Raw genomic sequence first — 12,512 nt, forward strand, 5'->3', positions numbered from 1 at the left:
TGTCCATGTTCTCTTGCTAGGTTCTCCAGCCAGGTTCTCCAGGTTCTCCAGCCAGGTTCGGTCGCCAGGTTCTGTAGCCGGGTTCTTCAGCCAGGTTCTGTCTAGGTTCTCCAACCAGGATGGACCGGCTCCCGGCACCCCCAGCCTCGCCCTCAGTTCTGGGCACAACGTTTCTGCCAGGCGCTGTCCTCGCCTCCATGTTCCTAAGGACGGTATGTCCCTGCTCATCCTGTGTCTGTGGCTGAGCAGAAGGACATTAATTCTTCAGACACTTACAGACAGGCACCACCCAGGCCCACCCCCACCTGCCGCTCCCTCCCACACACCACTCACCCTTATATTACCCTCAGGGCTAACTATCTCAGTGGATTCTCCAGCTTTCTTTACATATCTTTTTTTTAAGCATTTTTATTGATTTCAGAGAGGAAGAGAGAGGGAGAGAGAGAAAAACATCAAAGAGAGAGAAACATTGATCAGCGCCTCCTGCATGCCCCACACTGGGGATAGAGCCCGCAACCCAGGCCTGTGCCCTGACTGGGAATTGAACTGTGACTTCCTGGTTCATAGGTTGATGCCTAACCACTGAGCCATGCTGGCCAGGCCTTACGTACCTTTCTGTCCAGGTATTTCTGCTTCTTCCTGGCCTCCCTTTTGTGGATGGTTTCCTGTGTGTCAGGAGCCAGTGATGGGCGTGGCTCCCAGAACCGTGTGCTGCATCCAGCTGGCCTGACCTGGGGCTGGTGGGCGGGACCTCCTGTGTCCTTGACCTGCTCTTGTTCAGGAAACCCACATGTCAGAGCCTGCTGACCTCCACGTGAAACCCACTCTTCTTGAGTGTGTAGCCAGCGCTCTCAGCTTTCAACAGTGTGAACAGGCATGGGCCCTCCCAGGGCAGAGCACCCTCAGGGAGGGGTTCCTTAGTGACAGAGAGTAGTTGTGGATGGTCCCAGAGCTCAGCTGAACCAGAGGTCTAACCCAAAAGGTTAGCTGTGGGCTTACCAATGCAAGGAAGCAGAGCCTGGTTGGAGGTCAGGGTTGCAAGGGGGTGAGTGGACTAAGACTAGCTGGGTGTTCGAGAGGCCGGACAAGAGGGGGATACAGCGGGGAGCGAGGTGGCTTGGGATCGGTTGGCCTGAACCCTTAGCATCTTTGGGATTTTTTTTCCTGACGATCCTCTGTGCTTTACGTAAAAGAATCAAATTTTAATGATGAGGAGCTGGGAGCTCATGAATTATTCACAAGCCGGATCTCCCTTATTCCATAGATGTGTTTCTTGAATTTTAAAAAATCTCGTTACAAGACTTTACATTCCTCTAATTAAACTTCTTCTTGCTAATGGGCCACCTTCTCATTCTCTAAAGACCTTTGAACCTAAAGAGGGAGAGAAGCTGCAGAATCGAAGTGGTGACTGGGCCACTTACCAGTTGCGATCATGTACAAGTCACAGGTCTGGCCTCCTGTAGGAAGACGCTCATTTACCTCAGTAATTGCACTCGCCTCCCCGGGCAGCTGGGGAGGTTAAGTGCAATCGCACATCTGGGGTGCCCGGCTCAATGCCCACCAGTACCGGTGCCACCCGGTCACAGGCACTTCTCTGCTTTTCAACATTTTCACCATCTTGCCACCCTCAGGTCAGACATGATGGGATGTCTTCGTTTTCATCCAAGCGATGGATTTTTATTGAGCTTCATGGAGAGAGTCCAAGGCCAGAATCCAAAGATTTCTAAAGGCTGCTTCCGGGACTCACTGGGGTGTGTGTGTGTCACAAAATCAAATACATAAATGTGCGAAGAAGCCAGGAGAGCGAGTGCCGGCCCTGCGCCAACCCAGAGGCTGCCTGTCCAACCTCGGGCCCACATTTCAATACAATCCAGGCCTAACCAAAACCTGGGACAGGGAAGGAAGGCCCCAGCGCCATCGGCTGGTGGGGATAGGTCCCTTACACGCTCCTGTGTAGCGTGACTATGGCTTGAGAGCAGTGGTTCCTCCAAGTGTGGCCCAGAGACCATCAAGCATCCGGGAACATGGATGGAAGCAAATCCTCGGTCCTCTGCGAGACCCATGGAGTTGGAAAGGCTGGGGGTGGGCCCGCCACCTGTTTGAACAGGCCCTCGGGGAGCTTCTGCCACGCTCAAACCTGGGGACCGTGTCCTCAGCCCTGACTGGACATGGGGGTGCCCTGGGGAGCTTGAAAAATCCAGTTGCTTGGTTCTCAAACAAGAATCCTTCAATTGGAATTTGGAATACAGCCCGGACACCAGGAATTTTCAGAGCCTCCCCCCCCCGCCCCCGTGGATGTTCAGGGGCTGGTAACTGCCCTCTGGGGAGTCTGTTGTGACACCCACATGCTCCTCTCGGGGTGGGAGGGGAAACGGGGAGGTGTGTGCAGCTGGGCAGAACTGCGAGGGGCCTACTGCCCCTGGAGAAAGTGACCTAAACTCCTTGCCTCGAGAAGCATCCTTGATCCGGCCTCTTGTAGACGGAACGGCTATTTCCTCAGTGCGCTTTGCTTTGAAGGTGTTTTTTCTTTGTTCAGCGCATGCAGGCATTCATGTTTCACAAATGTGAACTCCTAAATTCTCAAAGCCCCTTCCCCTCCCCTGTGGTGTGCCTGCTGGTGAGCCCCCTGGTATCAGCTCTTTATTTCATCCGCACAACGAAGGAGCAGCCCGGCCCTGGGCATTGAGCAACGTAGATCGTTCAACACTCACTCGGGGTGTGGGGCACTGACCCCCAGCCAGGAAGCGCGCAGGACCAGGACTCCGTGGCTGGTGACAGTCTCCCGCCTTCCAAGGAGGCGCTCTTCCATGTGACTTCCGCTAGGATGTGAGCGATGGGAGAAATGAGAGCTTCCTGATTGTCACTCCTCTTTCTGAGTTAAGAAGTCTGTTTTCTGGGGGAGAGGCCACGCACCCAGGGGATGAACAGCGAGTATATTGCAAATGCATCTGCTACTTGGAACCTGTGGGTTTGAGCTCTAGTGTGGTAGACGCTGCACATTTGAGGAATGGGTGGGTCTGGATCTCATTTTGATATTTCATGTGTTACCCAGACGAGTCAGTCTGGTCACCATGGTCTCAAGCTGTGGCCTCCAGCCAGCAGCACCTGCACCCCTGGGAATGTGTTGGAGAGGCAGCATGTCCACCCCACCCAGCCCTCCGACTCAGAGCCCGGGGCTTTGCCCAGCCCCCCAGGAGGTCCGGACCCTGCAGCCCTGGTTCTTGTCGGTAAAGTAAGGCGACCAGCCCAGGTTATATTTCAGGTCCCTTCCAGCTCTCTCTCCAGTGGCCTTGGGGTAGGGCCCGGAACAGGCGGAGCGATGCTCTTAGATCACCAACTGCCCCTTGGATGTGTCATTGAAATAATTCAGCTGAAACCCAGGCACCTGGGTAACAAGAGAAACAGATCTCCAGACCTCCACACCCAAACCCCGCGAGGGTGCTCGCTATAAAAAAAACCGTGCTGCCTTCAGCATTGTGTCATTTCCCCAAAATGAAAAGCCCCCGGTGCTTTGGGAAGGGCGCACCCCCATTTCTGTAGGGGCCGTGGGCTGTCTGATCGGACTCACTGAGCAGCATTCTGCAGGAACTAAGAAACAGCATTTCAGAGGGATGCACAGAGGTACACAGGCTTTGCCGTAAGATAGGGAACATTTCAAGCCGTTTATCAAAGCTCACGCTGCTTCTATTTCAAGACGGGCAGGGAAAATATCACGGACCAAGAAGGGAAAATAAATCCGTACCCAGAGCGTCTCATAAATGAGAAAGTGGGGGACTGTTGGCCTCGCCGGGTTTTTGGAGTATTTTTGTCACAGTGTGGAAAGCTTCCCAGGCTTTCAGCATGTAATTCTTTTCGTTTTCCTGATACCAAAACCAAGGTTGTAAATAACTTTACTGACGGTTAAAGCCAAAAGGGAAAAGGGAAACAATAATTTGAAGGAGAGAGGAGCTGGGAAAATGGAACCTGGAACCTGGGGACAAAAAAGAGGGAGAAAGAGAGAACAGAGTTCACCCACCACTACGAAGTAATTTGTTTTCCATCTGCAGTGCAGGGAGCTTCACAATTCAGGGCAAGTCCCAGAACATCAAAGGCAGTTTTCTAATTCCTTCTGTTGAGTAGCAGCCTATTTGTCAGAGACCAGAGGAATGGTGTGTTGAAAGGGAGAGAGAGAGAGAGAGAGAGAGAGAGCGAGCGCTGTTATGCCTGGGAGGGATGGAGAAATTGTAGCTTTTGTTTAAAAGGATGGACTGAGGCCCATTATCCCTGAGCGAGTAATGCGGACGGAGGAGGACCACAGTTGAGGACCTCTGCATTGGGCATCTCTGTGAACTTCAACCCCTGGACACTAAAACCCTGGTTAAGAGCCTGCACTCTGAGTATTAATTGACCATAAAGATGTGGGTTTACTTCTGGGCTCTCTCTTCTGTTTCATTGATCTGCTTTTATGCTAGTACCATGCTGTTTAGATTACTAGGGCCATGTAGTATAGTTTGATATCAGGTAGTTTTGTTCTTTCTCAAGATTGCTGTGGCTATTCAGGGTCATTTGTGGTTCCATATACATATTTGGAATATTCTAGTTCTGAGAAATATGCCATTGGTATCTTGATAGAATTGCATTGAATGTGTAGATTTCTTTGGGTAGTATGGATGTCTTAATGACGTTAATTATTCCTGTCCGTGAACATGGTATATGCTTTCACTTATTTGTATCTTCTTCATTTTGTTTTTTTACTGTCTGATAATTTCCCAAGTACAGGCTTTTTACATTCTTGGTTAAATTTATCCCAAGGTATTTTATTTTATTTTTTGATGCAGTTGTAAATGGGACTGCCAAATTCTGGCTCTATACTTTGGGCAAGCTCCCCAGACACCCAGTGCCTCAGTTTCCTTCTCTGTCATGGGAGAATAATAATCAAACCTACTTTGAGGATCAAGAGTCAGTACATGAAGGTACTTTGCAGAATTCATGGCATAACACAGGCATTATTTTATTGGGAGTATTTGCTAAATAGCCACATGTTTCTTTAAAAGAACCCTAAAGTAAATTATATTATTTAACTGTAAGACCTTTTGAAATCAGTGGTACCCTATTTGGTGGCCCCCAGGTGTGCATAGGATGTGTGTGTGTGTGTGTGTGTCCGATAGAAGGAGGCTTTGAAGGGTCCCTGGGAGCAAATGCAAACAAGACTGATGACTTTTGAGCTGTGGGACCTTCTCCAGGGTCAGCTTCACTAACATACCGCTTTGGGGGGTTGTTCCAGTTAGAGCCAGAGAAACTACTCTTTGTCATTTGGTTTCCTTTCTGTGTATTTATTTTTGGAACCAGGGGTGGGCAAACTTTTTGACTCGAGGGCCACAATGGGTTCTTAAACTGGACCGGAGGGCCGGAACAAAAGCATGGATGGAGTGTTTGTGTGAACTAATATAAATTCAAAGTAAACATCATTACATAAAAGGGTACGGTCTTTTTCTTTTTTAGTTTTATTCATTTCAAACGGGCCGGATCCGGCCCGTGGGCCGTAGTTTGCCCACGGCTGGAATAGACTCATACACCAACACTAGAAACAGGACTGAAATAAATGCCATACTTTCCTCTCTACCATGGGGCACACTCTTCTTCATTGCAGGGACCATGCTGGGGGGCAGCTAATATTGAGCAGTCTACATTTTTCTCAGATCAACTGTCCTCAGTCTGTGTAGCGTCGAAATGCTAGCAGCACCAAACAAATGCATCCGACTTGCAAATGGTGCTGCGGTTTCCTCGTCAACAAATTGAGGAGGTGGCGCCCACTGCCTGTGTGCTAGAGAGATGATAGCATGGATGACACGAAAGTACTCCACAAAGAGTAACTTCCTAAGCTGCTACTTGTATTCATGAAAATCCAACGTACCAAAGTCAAAATAATACCTTTGTGTGCAGTGAGACATTCCACTGCTCTCTAAAGAACTGCAGTATTACAAAGTCTTTCGTCGCACCTTACTTTTTAGATGAAGTCTCTGATCAGTGATTTCCAGCATTTTGATTCCCCCCACTATTGATCACAAACCTGACCTCTTACTCCATAAACATCAGGTGGAAGCCGAAGCCCCGTCTTTAATGTGTCTGGTGAATTGCATTTTTGACACAATTATGTTTATTTCATGAGATCTGTCCCTCTTAGTATAAGTGGTGGTGCTTTGCGATTTTTAAAACTTCCCAACATCCGAATAAATGAATCAGGATAAAATGCTGAATGAAAACAAAGTCGCTGCACTGAGCCACCCTGCCGTAGAGAGCGGGCAGGGGTGCTGCGGCCGGCAGGCAGCGCCGCTCTGCGGTCATTTCAGACGTCGTTTGGCAGCTCAGAACATTCGCGTTTCAGACATTTCAGCAGCATGGAAAAGACAGCGTCTGTGTTCTCTTACATAATTTACAGGAGCGTGGGCTGTTTGAACCTTGAGTAAGTGAACAAGAAGTCCTTCCTGAACTGGAATTAGAAAAGCTACAGAGAACCAAAATGTCCTGGCAGTTCAGAGAGCCAAGCTGCTCATTCACAAGGATTTAGGAACAAAACACAATTATGTAGTTTCACACCAATTACCTATATTAGGAGGTAAAAGCAAGTGTTTTAATGCCTCTTTAACATTTATTTTTCAGGTCTTTAACCAAAAAAAAAACAAATACAAAAACAAAAAAACAAACCACTCACCATCTGTAGATGCATGTTTAGGACGGGGAGGCGTGGTCGGTCTGAGGATTAACGGTGGAGCGTGGTTTGTTCCTTGGACAAGAGCCTTGTGGTTGTTGGGTGACCATGAACCTGTGGAGAATGTGTTGGGTGTATTTGTGACTATGATTCTGTCTTCCTGGTTCTCACACTGTGTGCAGTGACCACAGGTCAGCGCACTCCCCGAGAGCAGGCAGGTGTCGGGACCTGGGGCACCTGCTTTCTATCCAGTGCCCATGCCCCAGGCCTGTGGGCTGTGTAACCCTGGACAGTTCACAGAGGCCACGGGCTGGGTGGGCACCATGTGAGGATGAGGAAGTTAAGGTGCAGAATGAGCAGCTAATGGCCGAGATGTGGCCTCGTCCCAGCTCTTTCTCCCCAAATGCTGTTGGTTTCACCACAGCACAGCTCCCAGACACACAGTTGTTACATGATTTTCTTTGACCTTCAGTGTTACATCTAAGGATAATCCTGCACTTCGCTCTTCAGCTGAGTTCCTAACCCGGGTGTAAAAGATGGCGTTGCTGTCCCTGTAGATAGAAGCTCCTACCACTACCCAGCAGGTTTCCATGGAGATAGAGGTCTTCCTACTTGGTTACTTGGAGTTTGCCTTGTGGTGCTTCGGTCTTGAGGTGGGAAGCCAGACCTCTGCTGGCTGGTGGGTGCACTGAGGCATTAACCTGATCCAACCTTGTGTTTTAATCACAGAATCACGTCAACCCCGCCATGGACTTTACCCAGACACCCCCGGGGATGTTAGCCCTGGACAACATGCTCTACTTCGCCAAGCAGCACCAGGACGCCTACATCCGGGTAAGCTCACAGCCCCTCGTGGTCACAGGTTTCTTGCTGAACTTGAATTTCAAGCTCATGGGGATGGAGGCATTCCCCTGAGATGAGCGGCTCCAGAGGTTTGGCTTTCATCACTCAGTGAAGTAAAAATTAAAATGAAATGAAACCTACCAGGGGCAATGATGTAAAGACTTTTCACCTCTAAGTATTCTTTGTGTGATGACATTGAAAAATACAATAGCACAGCCCAGCCAGGGTGGCTCAGTGATTGAGCATCAACCTATAAACCAGAAGGTCCCAGGTTCGATTCCTGGTCAGGGCACATGCCCAGGTTGCAGGCTCAATCCTCAGTGTGGGGCATGCAGGAGGCAGCCAGTCAATGATTCTCTCTCATCATTGTTGTTTCTCTCTCTCTCCCCTTTTCTCTTCCTCTCTGAAACCAATAATAAAAGTATACATTTTACAAATACAATAGTACTGGAAAACTGGTTTATGTGGTTCAATATCTAATTATGACAGAAGCTCTTAGGCTTCAGTAACAAGGACGGAAATGAGCTCTCTACCAGAACTCTGCATGGCTCCGACGAGCGTGGAAACTGTGGACTCTAACACTCTGGAGCAGGGGCCCAGGGTTCCCTCAGGCACCACCTCTGTCCACTGCTGGAGACACAGTGAGATAAACAGCCAAGAATGGGAGAGGCGCGGAGGTGGATCCCTTTGTGGGGGGGCAGAAGGAAAAGGGAAGATGCCCCTGCTGATGGGGCAGTGCAGGTGTGGGGAGGACCAGGTGAGGATGAGGGGGAGCGTAGAGACTGTGACGGAGGAGGCCTGGCCTTCGGGGCTGCTCCACGGAGGTCCTGGGCTTGTGCTGACACCTGTCACCTGTCCTCAGGGCGAGGAGCCCAGATTCAGTCCGGATGGGGTGCACCTGCCCAAGCTGGGTGGAGCAGGATGTGGACAAATGGGACAAGAGAACTGGCGAGCAGTGCCAAGGATGACTTGATGTCAGCTTAGCGTGTGAGGAATGAGTTGTCCAGTGCAGGACGAGTGGGGCGAAGATTAGAGAAAGGCAGGCGTCTGTTACTCACCTTTTCTCTTGGTCCCTCCCGGTGGTGCTGGCTCCGGGACACGGGGGTTTGGGCCCTCACTCCATGGCTCTCTGGTGATGCAAATGTGGGCAGCTGCGTTGGTCTGCACTGAAATTTCTTGCCTAAATGGGAGCACTGCCCCCTGGGGGCATTTGGAAATGTGTGGGCTTGTTCCTTTGGCGCTCACCGTGCCCGATGGGGTGCTGCCGGCCCAAACCTCTAACACACGGGACATCTTCACCATGAAAAAGTCTACCCAGGCGTGGCCCCCTTGACCAAGACGCCAGGCCCTGGGTTCCCTGCAGGCACTTGGTTTGAAATGTGTTTTACTGAAGAGAAACAGACTCGTGGACAGAGAACAGACTGACAGCTGTCAGAGGGGTGGGGCGCTGTGGGGCTGGGAAAAGGTGAAGGGACTGAGAGAAAACCTCATACACTTTCCCATACACGCAACTTGCTAAGCTTTGGCGTCCCCTGAAATATTATTTGTAATTTGATTAGACAAAGGGTTTGGTGCATTTCTCTGAAAGATGGGAGATCGGATCGTGGCCAGAAGTGCAAGCTCCCTTAAGAAAAGCGTGTCCCTCTCTCCCTGCCGTTGAGGAGTGACTGACATACATCACTGTGAGCGTTTACGACACAGCGTGATGGGGGATTTATGAAGCTGGAGAAGAAAATGGTTTTGTTTTTCATAAAAGTTTCATTTGGTTTGTAATGTGTGTATATTTGTTGTGCAGATATGTTTTCTAGGAGTGTAATCTGCTTGCAAAGAAGTGAATTAATATTTGAGATATTGTGTAGTATAGCCTCCGGAAGGTTGCGTGTGAAAACGAGCCGTGTGGAAATTGAATTCAGAATTAATGATTCATGTTTGTGGACGGAGAATGTTTCTAAAATTAGAGCTTAGTGATGCTGAATGCATTGTTAATTGCATAAGCAGCATATGTCTCATGAAAAGTAACTTAACGTATTCAGCCCATTCTCCTCAGCGCACTCTCTTAAACCGTCGTAAGTGAAATGACTGTGATGGAAACGTACAGAATTTATCTCCAGTAGGGACTTACATGAAGAGCCTACTTATACCAGGAAAACGAGGCCCTTCTTATCCACACGCACTGTTTCTTATTGGTGAGACATTCCTGTAACTGAGATGAGTATTTTCTCAGAAGTGTTGCCTTCCCGAGGCTATTGGGCCCCACCTGAGGCTGGGCCTGGCGGATGGGAAGTGGGCGCTGTTTTCCCGAATACCTGGGTCACGGGAACAGCCTGGGGGCGGAGACCTCGGGCAGGAGGCTTTGTGGTGGCTGTGAAAGATATGGGCTGTGCTCTCAGACAGCTCAGTGAGTGTGCTCAGGAGCAGAGCAGTCCTTTCTGAAACGTAAAAATGGTTCTTTTTCCTAAGTTTACTTTTTGTTAGCATTTGCTCTTTTTCATGACCGGGCAGATCTGTCTGAACGCCATGGTTTATGTGTTATCTCTCCCTGCCCTTCCCCCAACAGAGCCTCACCATTCACTTTTCCCGCCAGAGCCACGAGAAGTTTTGTAAAGAAGCTGTAACGTGCGCACACACTCGCGCACACACTCGCGCAGATACTTCCTCTGGGCTTGGGGAGAGAGAACCGGCATGTTGACTCAAACGCGGTGCCTTTGTCCTTCCTCAGCCCATCTTGTCGCCTGCCTTTGGCACTCAACTGCCACCCACATGGCCACACCCCCACCTGGGCTGCCACCGGCTGCTGTCCAGAGGGAGGCAGGACAGTCTTCCCGCCTCCTCTCAGCTCCCCGCCCTCCCACACTGGACACTCTGCCACTTGCTGTCCTCTGTCGCTGCCCGCCATGCCTCTCCCCTTGGCTGCCCTGGTCTCTCTGGTGGGTCCTCTCCCTCCGCCTGCCCATCCGATAGACAAGATCCCGGGACTGTTTTCTCCTCAACCCCCCAGGCTGTCCAGGCTACTGAGTAACCACCAAAGGCCAATCAGGGAGCGAGGTGACGGGACTCCCCAAGGACCTCGTCACTCAGGAGTCTTGTCGTTGAGGAGCTTTCTGTATAAAACAGGAAGGAGGGTGGGGCCTGGGGGGAGAGGTCAGTATCCGGCACTTTCCCCATCACTGGGAATGTATTTTGATTGGGGAGGTGGGAGAATTGGGGACACAGACCAGAGTCCTCAGCACAGATGTGGAGATCAGGCCAGGAAAGCTTCCTGGAGGAAGCGGTCCCTGCACTAAGGTCAGCGGGTAGTTCTTAATCAGGGGAACGGAGGGAGGGAGAGGAGGATGCTAAGCGGAGGGAAGCTGAGCAAAGGCAGAAAGGTGTGTGCTTTGTTCAGGGAACCAAAGCTCATGTTACGCTGTGCCTAAACGTATGCTACCATGTCTACCGCCTGGAGGGTGAGCGTGGTCATGGCCAGGGAGGCAGAGGGGCCGGCTCCTCGGGAACCTGTCACTGCGTAGTGATGTCTGGACTCAGCCTGAAGGCCGTGAGGAGTTTCCGAAGTGTTTTCAATAAAGATGAGGAGACCTAATTTTAGAAAAGTCACTCTCCTGCTAGAAAACAAAGATGAGACTCGCAGCTAGCAGCGGAAATCCAAGTGGGGTTATGGAGAAGCGCTGGCAGCCCGTACCGGGTAGTGGCACGGCCATGGGGAGCGGCAGCTCGAATGAGTTATTCTGGATCGAAAAGAAGCTGCTGTCTCCGGGGAAGAAAGAGGGGCTTAGTGACCAAGGGCATGTTGGGTGGTCGTGTCTTTAGTGACACCGTGCGGCCTGTAAGGGCTGTTCCCGTGGAGACACGCAGACCCTCAGCTGCGTGTGGGGCATCTGTGTGGTGGGCCCGCTAGTAGGCAGTGAGAAAGGGCAATCAAGGTCAAGTCCACAGTCTGTATGTTATGTGTCCCGGGACCTTCGCACCCACTCTCCGTGGAGCTGTGAGGATGACCTCAGACACCGCGTTCCCATGCGTGGGGGAACCCCTGGCCACAAGCCTGCCTCTGTGGCACCTGGCACAGGGCGGAGTTTAATAATTTCTTGTTAGTTACATGAGTAAAGTCTCTTCAGTTTTTACTTAAACGGTCTCTTGCCAGTGACCAGTGTGTGTGTTACCATCTGAGAACCGTGGCTTCGTGCTTCCAGCAGTGACCGGAGGGATGTTTCTGAACGTGGATCTATGGACAGGCAGCCCGGCTTCTGGTGAACCCTTGAGTGAACTCGGAGCTGTGTACTGGGGAGAGCAGGGATGGGATTGAATTAGCCCACACGTGGGTGGGCACAGCACACGAGGAGGAATTGTGGGTCTAGGCACCCGCCGTGCCCGAGTCCGATCGTGAGTCCTTGGTGACCTCAGACTTGTAGGTCACACTTACTCGGGACAGAATTGCTTATTTTCTTTTTATAAATATATATATTTTTATTGATTTCAGAAAAGAGGGAGAGAGAGAAACATCAATGAAGAGAGAGAATCATTGAATGGCTGCCTCCTGCACGCCCCCCACTGTGGATCAAGCTGGCAACCTGGGCATGTGGCCTGACCGGGAATCGAACCCTGACCTCCTGATTCATAGGTCGAATTTCAACCACTTAGCCACACTGGCCGGGCAGAATTGCTTGTTTTCTGCAGATGCTTCTCCCCAGCAAGGCCTGTCTGAGAGGCGGAGCACAGTGCCCACTCCCTCCTGTGGCCCTGCGGTCACTCACATGTCACAGGCAGGGCAGTGGCACAGAGCTGAGATGTCATGTCTTTGTGTTGTTGTTGTTTTCTTTGTTGTTTTTTGTTGTTGTTGTTGCTATTGCTCTTTCTGGAATGACAAGCTTAGTGGCTCCACGGAAATATGGACTCAGGATATATATTCTTGGTGTATTTGATTCTTCACTGGAACCTGCAAAGAAACCCAAATTATTTGATTTTTTTCATTTGGTTCAAGACTCAC

The 12,512-nt window shown here is 50.5% G+C and overlaps 1 protein-coding gene across 1 annotated transcript in view; it reads left to right on the forward strand.

The window, feature by feature from the left end:
• Positions 1–12,512, forward strand: part of ELMO1 (engulfment and cell motility 1) — a 396,326-nt gene that overhangs the window by 196,799 nt on the left and 187,015 nt on the right. Inside the window, exon 14 of the mRNA XM_015559688.1 lies at positions 7,418–7,522. Coding sequence (XP_015415174.1) covers positions 7,418–7,522 — 105 coding nt within the window. The remainder of the gene's footprint in view (positions 1–7,417; positions 7,523–12,512) is intronic.

Source organism: Myotis davidii, unplaced genomic scaffold (genome assembly GCF_000327345.1).
Source record: "Myotis davidii unplaced genomic scaffold, ASM32734v1 scaffold573, whole genome shotgun sequence".
Classification (NCBI taxonomy): domain Eukaryota; kingdom Metazoa; phylum Chordata; class Mammalia; order Chiroptera; family Vespertilionidae; genus Myotis; species Myotis davidii.